The 14713-nt window shown below is 40.0% G+C and overlaps 1 protein-coding gene and 1 pseudogene across 15 annotated transcripts in view; one reads left to right on the forward strand and one right to left on the reverse strand.

The window, feature by feature from the left end:
- Positions 1-14713, reverse strand: part of TPR8 (Tetratricopeptide repeat (TPR)-like superfamily protein) — a 111624-nt gene that overhangs the window by 60568 nt on the left and 36343 nt on the right. For all 15 annotated transcript variants that reach the window (XM_088964809.1, XM_088964810.1, XM_088964807.1 and 12 more), the window contains one exon: positions 13138-13274. In XM_088964809.1, the coding sequence (XP_088820935.1) occupies positions 13138-13274 (137 nt within the window). The remainder of the gene's footprint in view (positions 1-13137; positions 13275-14713) is intronic.
- LOC148873997 (transcription repressor OFP7-like) lies at positions 1644-2749 on the forward strand (annotated as a pseudogene).

The raw sequence follows: 14713 nt of genomic DNA on the forward strand, positions 1-14713 counted from the left end.
TGCGAAACCTACCAATCTACCCTCCTTAAGTAAAAATAGAGTGGAAGGATTATGAAAACGCCTTGTCGCCCACTCTTTCTTAAAATAAACATATATTATAACCAATGTTCAAAATTTCAAAACAATACACCCCGTATCAAGTGATTTTATCATATCGTTGAGTGAATGATACACGAAATACAGGCTTTTTAACCCCACTTCAAGGGGTAAGAAGGCCTAAGACCTACCCCTTGACCTATTTTTCAAAAAAAAAATACTAGAAAAAATAAGCTTTTCTTTAGGTAGAAAGTACTGATATACACCTTCCAGATTATCATAGTGTATCGATACTTTGAACTTTGATCATAAGAATCCCTCTCAATCATTTCCTTTCTTTCCCAATTGTCCATCTACCATAGATTCTCTCTATTTGCTTCTCCAATGTCATCCCATCTATTAACCACTCTTTGGTGTAGCTCATTTTCTACTTTAATCCATCCTTCCAACTTTCTTCATTCAGGTATGACAATGAACTGTTTCTTCCCCCTATCAAACTTTTCTTCCAAAGTTACAAACCAGCCTTTGGAATTTCTTTTCCTTTCTGCAACATATTCCTTCCTCAAGTGACTAAAAGTGCTTTTCCATGTCTCACCCCAGTTCACATACACTGCTCCATAAAGGAAACATTGAAACCAGAAGGCTACATCGCCCACTGGCAAGACCGTACGACCTCTCCTTCAGTCCTTCTCATGTTTTTATCATGAACTCCTGGAAAACCATCTCTTCCAATAGTAGTACTTTCTTCTCCAGATTAATGATGCTTCTCCATTTCCTTGCCTGTAAAAAACCTTCATCTTCCATTTTCTGAGTTGACTAATATTCTTCAATACTAAATCACCCTACTGAAGGAGGTAGTCCAGGAAAAGCTTATAAACACAACTTACGTTATTTTACCCAAACTATAACCATCTAACACACTTCATTATAACCCTCAGAACCAATTTCTGGTTTAGGTTCAGTAATATATTTCAGTTTTCACGTTCCAACAAAAACTACTTCAACAGATTTTAAAATGGCACATAATCAACACCATTTAGTTTGAAGGAAGTCATCTGTACTGTAAAGAAATTAGAAGCCATAACCATTCCAAGTTTAATTTCACCACTGTTTGATGCCATTATATCAACCACAATATGATCTTAGGCTTGATCACACTCCTATATGACACTGCTGTACTTGGACCAACAAAAACAGAAGTAATTTACTAATGTACCAAAAACCTGAACAGAGACAACACTTAAAACCTAAGTAATATTAAATCAAGGGATTTTAATAGATAAAGGCAATTTTTTGGCCCTAATATCAATAAAAGTAATATTTTCAATAAAATTTCAAAAATAGGTTAACCTTTTAAAAATAATATCAAATAAGGGAAAAATACTGTTCATCCTCTTCCTCTTGCAAACCATTCATCAGCGCCGCCGCCTCCAGCAACACCTCCACCTAAATCCGCCGCCTCCGGCAACTCCGCCTACCTCCGCCGCCTCCACTCACCTCCAGCAACGCCTTCGCATATTTAATTAAGCACTATATATATTTAAGTTCTCATCTTCCGCAGGTTCTATACACTTGAATTGAAAGCTAGCGAAAAAATGAGTACGGTGATGGCGAAATATTTGAAGCTTTGAATTTCCCGATTCTTTCCAACCTTCCACTCCTGCCATTCCAAAGACCCTTCCACCCTGTCGGAGAATCCGCATCCTGTGGCTTCCGGACTCTCTCCGGTGAACCCCAAGGCCATCGACATCGATTTCCCAACGAATGCAGCTTGCCCGCACTTTCCACCACCACCGACCATCAGGAATCATTGTTCTTTTCTGAAACGCCACATGTCGTGCACAATAGTATCCGTCACCTGTGGCTGCCATCTAATACCCGGCGGTAGTGGCGAACAGCATGGAAAATCCTCCGGTGACATGCCAAAATACAAATGGAAGAAGGAAGATAAGTGGCATGTTGTTGCAAGAGTGAACGAAGAGAGTCCTTGCTGTAAAATTTACAATCTCTTGCTACCTGGAGACTCCAAAGGACATCAACCACCAATATGGAAGTGAATATGACTATAAAGAAGAAGACACAAACGAGTAAGAAATTGAAGCCCAGGGCTTGTATCAGTACGTTCTCCACCGATAGCGGTAGGTTCAGCAGCGATGGAGGCGAAGGGGTTGACAATGAAGAAACTGAAACCCTAGTTTGTTCTTCTAGAAGTTTATCCATGGATTCTTTTTCAGACTTCATCCCACATTTGGAAACAATACGCGAATCACCCAGCGCTATGAAAGGTTTAAGGGGTCATAAGAAGAACAAGCAGAAGAACATGAACAAGTTGAAACATCAGGTTTCCAAGAGTAACGGAGGATTTGCATCTGGAAAGATGACGACAGAGTGTGGTTCACTGGAAACAGAAGTGGCAAGATTGCTGGTGTTCCGGAGAATGATACCGTGTGTTATGGATGGGAAAGTGAGGGAGAGTTTCGTAGTGGTGAAGAAGTCGGAGGACCCCTACCAAGATTTCAAGAATTCAATGCTGGAAATGATAGTAGAGAAACATATGTTCAAAGCGAAGGATTTGGTGCATCCATTGCAGTGTTTCTTATCTCTGAACTCGCAACAACACCACGATGTCATCATCGGAGCCTTCTATGAGATCTAGGAGTCTTTGTTCTGTAAATCCCCGATGACCAGATACTTAACTAGATACTTCCACTAGTCACTAGCTCGTTCAAATTCATATGACCAAATATTCAAATGTTTCGCCATCGCCGTACTCGTTCTTCCACTAGCTTTCAATTCAAGTGTATAGAACCTGCAGAAGAAGAGAACTTAAATATATATAGTGCTTAATTAAATATGGGAAGGCATTGCCGGAGGTGAGCAGAGGCGACGGAGGTAGGCGGAAGCGTTGCCAGAGGTTTCTAGAGGCAGCGGCGGGCGGCAACGTTGATGAATGGTTTGCGGGACGAAGAAGATGAACAGTGTTTTGCCCTTATGTGATATTATTTTTAAAAATTTAACCTATTATTAAAATTTTATTAAAAATATTACTTTTATAGAAATTAGGGCCCAAAAGTTGCCCTTATCAGTTATAATCCCTTAAATCAAACCCCAGAATATGGATCATTTTCTTCTAGCCACTGCACGAGTAGAGAGCACATGTATATCACCAATTTGGCTATGCATACCTCAACATATAAGTGTGTAATTAAGTATTGTTGTTAGTCTGTCACTCTTCTGGTATATAGCCATCAACCACCATAACAGTAACCATCTTTGAATTATAGAGGGAATCACACCAAGATCATACACAGCCCAGAAACCACAGCCAACCATGAAAGCTTCCAGTTAGTGATTTTAACTCTATGGAGAGAGAGATTCAGATCCCAACAGTTGCAAAGCTTGGAAACAACAGAGAAAAGAGAAGATCGCAGATCACAAAGGATGTTCTGATAGAGTAAAAATGCTCTGCAATCGCCTATTTATGGAAGAGAATAAGAATGGAATAGCACTAAATACGAGAAGAAACAAAGTAAAGAAGAATGAAAGTGCACTTCGATAGGGAGAAAAACCAATTCACCACCTGTGGCAGACTTGTATTTGTAATAAAAGACTTGTTAAGATAATTACCAATCTACCCTCCTCAAGCAAAAATACGATCAATGGCCAATTATGCCCTGCCACCCACTCTTTTCCTAAATACACATATAACAATTTTAAGGTCAGGTGGTGAGGTGAACCCCTAGTATACCAAACTTTCAAAGCACAAAAATGCACAATACTTGAATAAAATGTTATGATGAGCCCTTCTAGCAGCAGTAGTTTTAGGACAGGGGATTGCAACTTTATGATGGGCCCATTGTTGGGACCCAAACACTCCCTCCGAACCCAACTATAGGAGTGGAGAAGGCCACCACCGAGCAGCATTTCACTAGAAGACAGAGAGGCTAGCGTGACACGTGGCAAAGTCTCCCAGAGTTAGTTACACTGCCACCAAAAGATATTCTTTCCATGATTGCATACATGTAGGCCAGCTATATAAGGCCCTGATCATGCAATAAGTGAAGTGAATGAATATCCCTTTCATATCTCTCTTTGAGTCATTTTCTACCTACCTTTCCCCTTTCCCTCCCATCTTCTGTTTCATGAGGTTAAACCACCCTCGAAGGGGCTTCAGAGGTGAGCGGTAACTCATCAGATTGGTATTAGAGCCAGGCTATCCAAATCCCAGGCTTCACGATGCCACAGACACGTTCCACTACCGTGGATGAAAGGGTCAACCAGCTTGAGGTTGGATTTCACCAAGTGTTGAACGAACTCAAGGAACTCAAAGTGGTCATCTCCAGCTTCGTCTCTCAGCAACAGTCCGGGATTACCCCACCGAAAAAGTCACTAAGATCAACTTTCCCAACTATTCCGGTGGAGATCCCATTCCTTGGATCTTCCGAGCAGAAAGTTATTTCAAATACCACGAAACTCCCGCACACCAGTGTGTCTCCATTGCCTCCATTCATCTAGGAGACACAATTCTTTGTCTCCAATGCTATCGCCAAAATCATCCCCAGGTAACTTGGGTGGAGTTCACCGAAGCTTTCTGCATCCGCTTTGGGCCGATAGCGTTCGTGGACTACGACGAGCTGATCACCCGGTTGAAGCATACTAGAACGGTAGCAGAGTACCAGCTCGAGTTCGAGCGGATGACGACCAGGGTACACGGCTGGCCAGAGAAAGCCTTAGTAGGATGTTTTGTGGGAGGTCTCAGAGAGGATATCCGTCTGGAGGTGAGGGCTCTCCATCTGGCGACTGTCATGGCTACGGTGGAATTGGCTCGTCTGCAAGAAGAAAGAATCGACAAACTTCGTAGAGCTAGCAAACCGACCTAACCGAATTTGAGGACTCCTCCACGGGTCGATCAGCAGCCCATGAAACCAGTTGGGGATCATCAGAAGCCCATATTGCCCCGGCCCACTATGCCCTTCAAATGTCTCTCATGGGCTGAGATGCAAGCCCGACACGAGAAAGGCCTTTGTTATAACTACGATGATAAGTTTGGACCGGGCCATAAATGTCAGGTAACTGATTCCAGATGGACCAGAACCTGACGGGGCCAAGATCTCCTTACACGCCCTCATGGGCCTCAACTCTCTTCAGTCCATGCGAGTAGAAGGAAGATTGGTGGGCCGGACCGTGATGATTTTGATTGATAGTGGCTCTACCCTAAATTTCATCACTTGTCGTTTGACTAAGCAACAAGGTATGACCATACAACCCACTCCTCTTTTTTCAATCCATGTGGCTAATGGGAGTCGGATGTCGTGTAATGGTGTATGTAAGGAAAAAATCCTCATACAAGGCCATAATTTTGTGGTGGATCTCCACCCATTGGATTTCTCAGGGACTGATATTATTTTGGGGGTTCATTGGATGCATGGCCTGGGCCCAGCTCTATGTAATTGGGCCAAAATGACAATGGATTTTCACCAGGATGGCTAGTCTTCTCATTTACAAGGGGTGCAGCCCCCTAGTCCACAAGGTGACGCTTTAGCCTCCATGATATGGGCCTCCAAGGATGCTGGCCAACCCATATTTATGCACTTAGGCATTCGGCCCATAGTCCCAATTCTGGACAACCAAGGCTGTGTTCACCTCACAGAAGCCCAACACAAGACCTTACGATAGACACTCGATCAATTTGGCGATGTATTCAAGGAGCCAAAACAATTACCTCCACCCCGGGCTCGTGATCATCAGATAACTCTCTTACCCAGTTCTAATCCGGCCAATGTAAGGCCATATAGATACCCCTACTTTCAGAAGCTAGAAATTGAGAAGGCAATGAGAAAACTATTGGAAAAAGGGCATATACAGACCAACACCAGCCCTTTTTCATCTCCTGTCCTCTTAGTAAAGAAGAAGAATGGTAGTTGGCACTTTTGCGTAGATTACCGGGCCTTGAATCAGATTACTGTGAAGGACAAGTTTCCTATACCCCTCATTGACGAACTACTGGATGAGTTAGGAGAGGCACAAGTATTATCCAAATTAGACCTGCGGTCCGGGTATCGTCAGATTCGGGTCCACCAGGCTGACATCCACAAGACGGCCTTTAGGACCCACGATGGCCATTATGAGTTTTTGGTTAAGTAGGAATCTGCTGAATTAAAAAATATGAAAGAAAGTAGTTTCCTGAAGAGAGAAGGAAGTGAGAAGGAGAAGAAGAGAAGAAGAGAAGTTGAAAGAAAAGAGAGCAATAATGCTGGCCGCCCCTTCACTTATTATTTATACTAAAATAATAGAACAGTACAAAGACAACTATACCCTTACAGGGCGGCAAAACATAAAACAGCATATATAACACTCAAAAAAACATAATAAAATTTGAACTCACATGCCTACTGTGGTCCCCACCTCCTATCTAACAACAAACATAAACATCTACTCAGAAAAACATCATAAAACTAATTAATCTTCAACACTCCCCCTCAAATTGGGAGTAAATGTCACACATTCCCAACTTGCGTAGATCATGTTCAAGCTTGTTCCTTGCCACCCCTTTAGTGAGAACATCAGCCAACTGCAACTCTGACGAGACATAAGGCAAACAAACTTCTCCAGTTGTTACCCTTTCTCTTATAAAGTGTCTACCAACTTCAATGTGTTTTGTCCTATCATGCTGAATTGGATTGTGGCAATATTGATTGCAACCTGATTGTCACAGTATAACATCATAGGTTCTTCTGCTTTCACCCCAATCTCACTCAAAAGAGATCTAACCCAAAGAAGTTCTGAGACACCATGAGCCATGGATCTATACTCAGCCTTTACACTTGACCTTGCCACAACCGCTTGCTTCTTACTATTCCAAGAGAACAAGTTTCCACCTACAAAGGTGCACACTCCTGATGTAGACCTCCTGTCATCTAAGCATCCTGCCCAGTCTACATCTGTATAGGATTCTAGCTTCAGATTCTCATGATTTGAGAAAAGAATACCTCTGCCAGGGTGTTTTTTCAGATATGCGGGTATTCTCTCAATAGTTCCCTAGTGCTGAATCCGAGGTGCATGCATGTGCTGACTCACAACACTGACAGCATAAGAAATATCTGGTTGTGTCATACACAGATACAGCAGTCGGCCCACCATTGTTTGATATCCCCTCACATCCTTTACCAACTCACCATCCACACCATTAATTCTGTGATTTGGATCAATAGGAGTGTCTACTGGTTTGTCCCCAACTTCCCAGTCTCTCGTAGTAGGTCAAGTACATACTTTCTCTATGAAATGAAGATCCCAAGCTTGGACCTTGCAACTTCAATCCCTAAGAAGTATTTGAGATCACCAAGATCTTTGATCTCAAATTCTTGTTCCAATGATTCTTTGAGATCATCAATCTCCTCTAGATCAATTCCTGTCACCACTATATCATCCACATACAAAACCAGAATTGACACCAAAGCATCTCCCCTCTTCACAAAGAGGGTGTGATCAGACTGTGTCTGTGCGTATCCAAAACGGATGATTGCCCCTCTGAACCTGTCAAACCAAGCCCTAGGTGACTATTTCAGTCCATACAGAGATTTTCTGCGTCTACACACCTTTCCTTTACCAACATTTTCATAAAAGCCTGCTGGAATGTCCATATATACCTCCTCCTATAAGTCACCATTGAGGAAAGCATTTTTGACATCAAGCTAGAACAAGGGCCATGAATAGATGGCTGCTAGAGATAAAAGTATACGAACTGAACTCATCTTAGCTACTGGTGCAAAGGTTTCCAGATAATCAACACCATAGGTCTGAGTATACCCTTTTGCTACCAACCTTGCCTTGTACCTCTCTATCTTGCCATCGGCCTTATACTTCACTGTGAATACCCATCGACATCCGACTGTCTCCTTGTCTGGGGGAAGATCAACTATTTCCCAAGTTTGGCTTTTGACCAAAGCATCCATCTCATCTTGCATGGTTGTTTTCCACTTAGGTTTGGAGAGAGCCTTAGTAACAATCCTGGGTATAGACACAGAATCCAGGGAAGAAAGAAAAGCATGGTAGGAGGGTGATAAGGCACTGTAGGAAAGATGGTGTGAAATGCAGTGGGCTATACACTTTCTCTTCCCCTTACGAAGTGCAATGGGAAGATCAAGGTCAGTTGGATCAGCTGCAACAGTGGTGTTAGGGACAGAAACATTATCATCAGAAAACATAACAGGCTCAAGAGGAATACCTGGAACTGTATCTGCCGAATCTGGAGTTTCAGAAGGACTGACAGAGAGTGGTGTGGGTCGAGGATGTGTGGAGTCGTCCATCATCTGCCAGCGCTAATATTGCTGTGAGGCTGCTCGTAGTGGCTCAGGTAATGAAACAAGAGGTGCAGGTGCTAGCTGAACCGATGCTGGCTGAACTGATGGTGCAGGTGCTGACTGAACTGGTGGTGCAGGTGCTGGCTGAACCGATGGAGGCACCACAGAAACAGGAAGAGGAATAGATTGTGAGTTCTCCTCCCCAAAACTCTCCCCCTGAGGAGAACCACTCGAGAAGAAGAATGTGGATTCAAAAAAGGTAACATCCGTAGTGACAAATCTACTCCTCGACACTGAGTCATAGCAGCAATACCCCTTTTTCTGAGCATACCCAAGAAAAACACATTTCTTGGCCTTAGGATCAAATTTCTTGCGATGAGGGCCAAGAATGTGAACAAAAGAAACACAGCCAAAAACCCTCAGAGGTACATGAAATATCTCTCCATATGGAAAAAGGAGGCAAAATGGCACCTTAAACCCTGAAGTCCGTGAAAGAACATGGTTAATCACATGTACGGATGTAAGAACCACATCTCCCCAGAACTACACAGGGACTGAAGCGCGCGCCATAAGACTCCTTCCCACCTCCACAATGTGTCTATTTTTCCTCTCAGCAACTCCATTCTATTGTGATGTATATGCATAACTGCTCTGATGAACTACACCATGTTCTAAGAGATACGTGGTTAGGTCCTTCTCAAATTACTCTCTGGCATTATCTGATCTAAAAACCTTAGTTCTCACTCCAAATTGTGTGAAACCATCTAGTGGAACTGTCGTACTAAGTTAGGAACCTCATCACGTGATTTCATCAAATATACCCAAGAATATCGTGTATAATCATCCACAAACTTATATATATGTATATAAGTTTTATATATTTAATAATTCGTTATGTCCTAAGTGTATAATTTAAACATAGACATGATGCACTGAATCAATATTTTTATTTATTTCATAAGATGATAAGTTTTTTATTAATTTCTTATCTCGTCAAGGACCTCAAGGTTTCTGATAAATAATGTTTGAGGATGAGTTTGAGGGTTCCAAGTTGTATGCCTTTGAACAAGAAATGGAAATCAATCACAGAAGAAAGTATGCTTTTCGTTCTGGAGCAAAAAACAGGGGCTCCACCCCTTCTTCATTTTCTGTTTTGGAACAAAAACAGGGGCTCCGCCCCTTCTTCATTTTCTGTTTTAGAACAAAAACAAGGGCTCCACCCCTTTTCTTTCTCTTTTTTTGAACAAAAACAGGGGCTCCGCCCCTCCTTTCTCTTCCACTTCTTTGTGGAACAAAAAATATCAGCGGACTAGAACACTTTTTCATTTTCTTAAAACAAAAACACTCCTTCTGGAACAAAAAACAGGGGTCTGCACCTTCATTTTCTTTCCTCTAAGACAAGAATAGGGGCTCTGCCCTTCTGTTACTTCTATTGAAATGGCGAAAGTATGGGTTGTCTCCCTTTTGTTCTATAATTTTTTTTTTTTTTTTGACATTAAGCAACGCCTAGACGGGTGCCTAGGCAACCAGGCAACTAAACGCTCCCCTGTCGCCTAGGTTCGCCTTGGTGCATTGAAAACTATGTTAAAGATTCTAGCATTCTGTTCCTCTCAGATCAATCATAGGACAGTTTCTCTCAAGCATCTTCACTTGATATTTCTCTCTAGAGTTACAAGGCAACAGAAATGGCTGTCCCAAATAGACTGAGTATCATCTGCAGGTTCCAATTTGCCTGCAAAAAAAAGGTGAAAAAAAATGCTCCCAGATCTGACAAAAGTGCTAGGAAATTAGCAGATGATACATGGCTTCACCAATAGCACTACAGAAAAGCACATATGCAACAAGGGATGAGAATGGAATTTTGCTTGCAATTTATTCAGGTCAAATTGGGGAAGGAAACTCCATTAGAACAGAGCTTTTGGCAGCAGTTTTTGAGATGCAAAAAGAAAAGGAATTGGGTGTTGATAGATTGATGGTTAAGGAAACTCTAAAGTGATTATCAGGTAGCTTTTGGACAACAATAACAACAACAACAAAGACAAGTGAAGGTACAGGAATGAAATTTGACGTTTTAGAGAGTTTTCTAGAGAGATGGACTTAAAAATTCAATGGGCACAAAGATCAACCAACAGCTTTACAGATGGGTTATCTAAACAAGGAGGGCAGCAAGCAACACTTGTTTTGGGCTCATTTGTAAAAGTTGTATCGGGGTGAGATGGCGGGTTATTCTCACAAAGCACTCTTATTTGTAACATCACAACCTCTTGTTATACTTCTATAATTAATTAATGAACCGACTGTTTTCTGTTGCTGATCAAAAAAAGCACATATGCAACAAGATGCACCACCAGTCACTTCTGCTGTATCTTCTCACAGGTATTGAGTTGTCTGAATGACCTCTCAACCAAATGGCTTCTGTTGGAAAGGAATTTGAGAGGACTAAGGAATAAACATCTCTAAAAGAAGATGAGCAAGAAAATAAACCATGAGGTTCAACTGACAAAAATCCACCCCCTTCTCCACCACTTACTGTAAAGAAAGAAATCTAGGGATATGAGCAAATCAGATGCCTCAACACTCTCATGGTCTCTAAAATGCCTTCTAAACTAAAAATTCCACAAAAATTCCAGATTAGGACCATTGTATCATAGCCTTTTTTACTGGATTGGGACCAAGAAACAAACTGAGACATAGGCCTATGCTGAATAGATAAGATAGCATAAAATCTAGTAAACTAATGACAAAAAAAGTAACCACCTGACTAAACGTCCTTCCAATAACCTTACTCTACAGCAGACAAGGAATTATATCAGATGAAAATGAGGAAAAATATCATAAATAGACTTCAATCATGAGTGGCAATGAAAGAATTGTCCTTCTATAACCACTATCTTATATATCATTATGTGTAAGAGTAGCAGAAGTGCAGAATACAATGTCCAAAATACACAAGGACATGCAAGGAAACATTGGACACAGTAGAATATTCAAGATAAAATTTCATGTAACACTTAATTAAGAAATAAGATATCTTAAGCACTAATACTACTAATATGACCACCTAACTGAGAACATATAAATGAACAAGCATAAATAGACAAGCAGCTGATACCAATGATAAATAATGATTTACTGCTTCAGAACCTACATACATATTTAAATCTAAAAAGTAATAAATGAACCGAAGGAGTAAGATGTTTCATCATATTCAAACCAAATTACATGGGCCTGAAATATGTTTTCATTGTCCATCATTATAGTTGCACAAAACCCATCTGTCTATATGCCACTCAAACCATTTTTTACTTTTATACCCACTTCAAGAAATATCAACATAGCTTCTTTCCGAAAAAACAAATTGATACCTTGGAACATTAGGTCCTAAAGAAAGTTGCAGTATCTTGCTTAGGAAGAATAGTTTGAATGTATGGGATTAACTAAACGCTAGCTAGTGAATTAAAAGAAAAATAACTATTTCTTGGAACAAATGTTGCAAATACGGGAAGCATATCACAATTGATTAGATCAAAAGCTATTAAAACAACACAAATCACTCTTTATCCAGAAATAGGCATTTCTCATACTTTTTTTATTGAGATTTTCTTTTAGTAAAGCCATAGAAGCATATATCAGATGTAATTGGACATTGGTATAGGTTAGGGGTGTCAATTGATCGGTTGGTTTAGATCCAATCCGATCCAAACCTTATCAAATCGGATTTGGACAGTCCATTATAATTATTGGGTTGGGCCAATCCAAAATAAATTGATCCATATTCTTATTGGTTTGAATTAGACCTAAACCAAATTTCCAATAATCTGATCATGAGGCCAAACCCTTGTCCAAATTGAAATCAATCAAAACTGAAAACAACATAAAATCACTTTTATGAAAGTACTTTTACAAAAGAACTTTTACAAAAACAATTTTATAAATGCACTCTTATAAAAAATAATTTTATGAAAAGTATTTTTATCAAGCACTTTTATAAAAATACTTTTACGAAAGCATTTTTACAAAAGTACTTTTATGAAAGCACTATACAGAAGTTTTATAAAAGCACATTTACAAAATCACTTTAATAAAAGAACTTTTACAAAAATACTTTTACGAAAGCACTTTACAAAAGTACTTTTATGAAAGCACTTTTATAAAAGTACTTTACACAAAAGCACTTTTATGAAATCACTTTTACAAAAAAACTTTTACGGTACTTTTATGAAAGCATTTTTATAAAAACACTTCTGCGAAAGTACTTTTATAAAAGTACTTTTACAAAAGCACTTCTACAAAAGTGCTTTTACAAAAGCACTTTTCCGAAGTACTTTCAATAAAGTGCTTTTTGTAAAAGCACTTTTATCAAAATATTTTTATCAAAGTACTTTTACAAAAGTGCTTTTTCAATTCTAAAAGTGCTTTTATATAGTTTTTTATATTTCATTCGGTTTGGATTGGATCCAATCCAATCCATTTACATTATATAATTTTAATGGATTGGATTGGATTTGGTTTGTATTGGATTTGGACTGGATTGGGTCCAGTCCATTTATAAGTGGACTCACATTGGACTGGATCGGGTTGGACCAAATCCATCCAATTGACACCTCTAATAGGTTCAGATATACAGTACAGGGGTTGGCTTTATACTTCTGTTTTGGATGTATTTCAAATGAAATCCTTTTCTTTACAGTTTCAAAAAAATACGATGTAAAAGCCAGCAGGTACAGGAATAAAGGTATAGTGAAAGGATGAAAAGCTAGTGTTCAAATGCATAGAAACGTGAATGAAATGTACACCATACCTCTAGAGCATCATGAAACATACGTGTTGCCCTATCTAGTTGGACCTGATCATCACCTCCATCAGATGTTGTCTTAAAGAACCTAATTTTCTCAAGTGCACCAAAGAATTGCCCAAACAGTTCATCCTTTGAAATCCCTGGAATTTAAATAGCCAACATGAAACAATAAACATGCATGGTACTTGGAACATAAAGGATGTCTGCTAAATTATAATTCTAGAGGCCAACCAATTTCCAAGTCATCTCTTTTGGGGTAAAAAGCTACTTCAAAAATATAATGCATCATTTTTTATAAGTAAAAATTCTTTAATATTTCATTAAGTCAGTAAAGATAAGCAATTGTTACAAGCTTCCTCAATGGAGGCACGAGATGCAGCCTAAGAAAAGACAGCACAATAACTAAAATTGAGCCCAAAACAATTGATCCCTAGTTACCCCTTGCTTAGCTAATGAATCAGCCATAGCATTAGCCTCCCTCCCCACCCAATGTATAATCAAGCTCATCTGCTGTACTAACCATCTGAATTTCTTCATTTCGTCTCTATAGCACCATATCATTGAATCTGGGTCTTTTAGCCAGCCCACCAGCACCTTGGAGTCCCCTTCAATCACCAGGTTTTCCAAATTCATCTCTTTAGCAATCTGAACACCCTGTAGGACTGCAAACAGTTCAACCCGTATAGAGTCTCCATTCCCCACCAGTCCTGAAAAAAGTGCTACCAGGTTCCCTTCCCTATTTCTTATGATTCATCCAATTCCAGAAGGACCTGGATTGCCTTGGCTACTCCCATCACAATTTAATTTCGAAAAACCTTCACTGGGAGGTACCCATATCAACCTTGTTTTAGCCTTCTTTACTGAACTAGAAGCCACTGATAAACAGTACATCCAAATATCATCAGAGGAGAAGTGCCTAAGCAGATCAAAAGTTAGTAGCCAATGTATAACTCTAGTCAATACACAGTCCATAATTTCTTGTTTGCTTCTCTGCTTCTCTTGGAAGATCCTAGTGTTTCTTTCCTCCCATAAGTTCCAAACAACTACTGCTCTGGTGCCTCTCCACATTATTCTTCCCCTTCTCTTTGTCCATGCAAAGGTAGATGGATCAAACAGCATCTTAATCTCCATTGGCATGTTCCACTTGCACCCAAACAAAGAGAAAAACCACTCCCAAATATCTGCAGAAAAGGAACAAGAGATTAGTAAGTCGTAACAAGATTCACCATCCGATTTACATAGAGTGCACCAGTTTGGGGAAATACATAAAAAAGACCTCTTCTTTTGTAGGTAATCCAGAGTGCTAACTTTTCCATAAGTCACTTCCCAACAATAAACCTTAATTTTTTGAGGAATCGGTTGACACCAAACTTCCTTTGTAGGAAAGGAAAGAGGGATAGGATATTCGCAAAGAGCATTAAAAAAGAGGCACACAAGAAAAGAGAACTTTACAACTTGGACACCAAACCCTTCTGTCCGCTTTAGGAGGCTCTAAGAAAACTCTTTCAAGAAGCAACAACTCTGACAAACAGGTGACTTCTTCATCCCTCAATCCCCTTTGAAGCCCAAAATCCCAATT

The sequence above is a fragment of the Nelumbo lutea genome, chromosome 1, assembly GCF_056320005.1.
Source record: "Nelumbo lutea isolate HS-2025 chromosome 1, American lotus-T2T, whole genome shotgun sequence".
In the NCBI taxonomy this organism is placed as follows: domain Eukaryota; kingdom Viridiplantae; phylum Streptophyta; class Magnoliopsida; order Proteales; family Nelumbonaceae; genus Nelumbo; species Nelumbo lutea.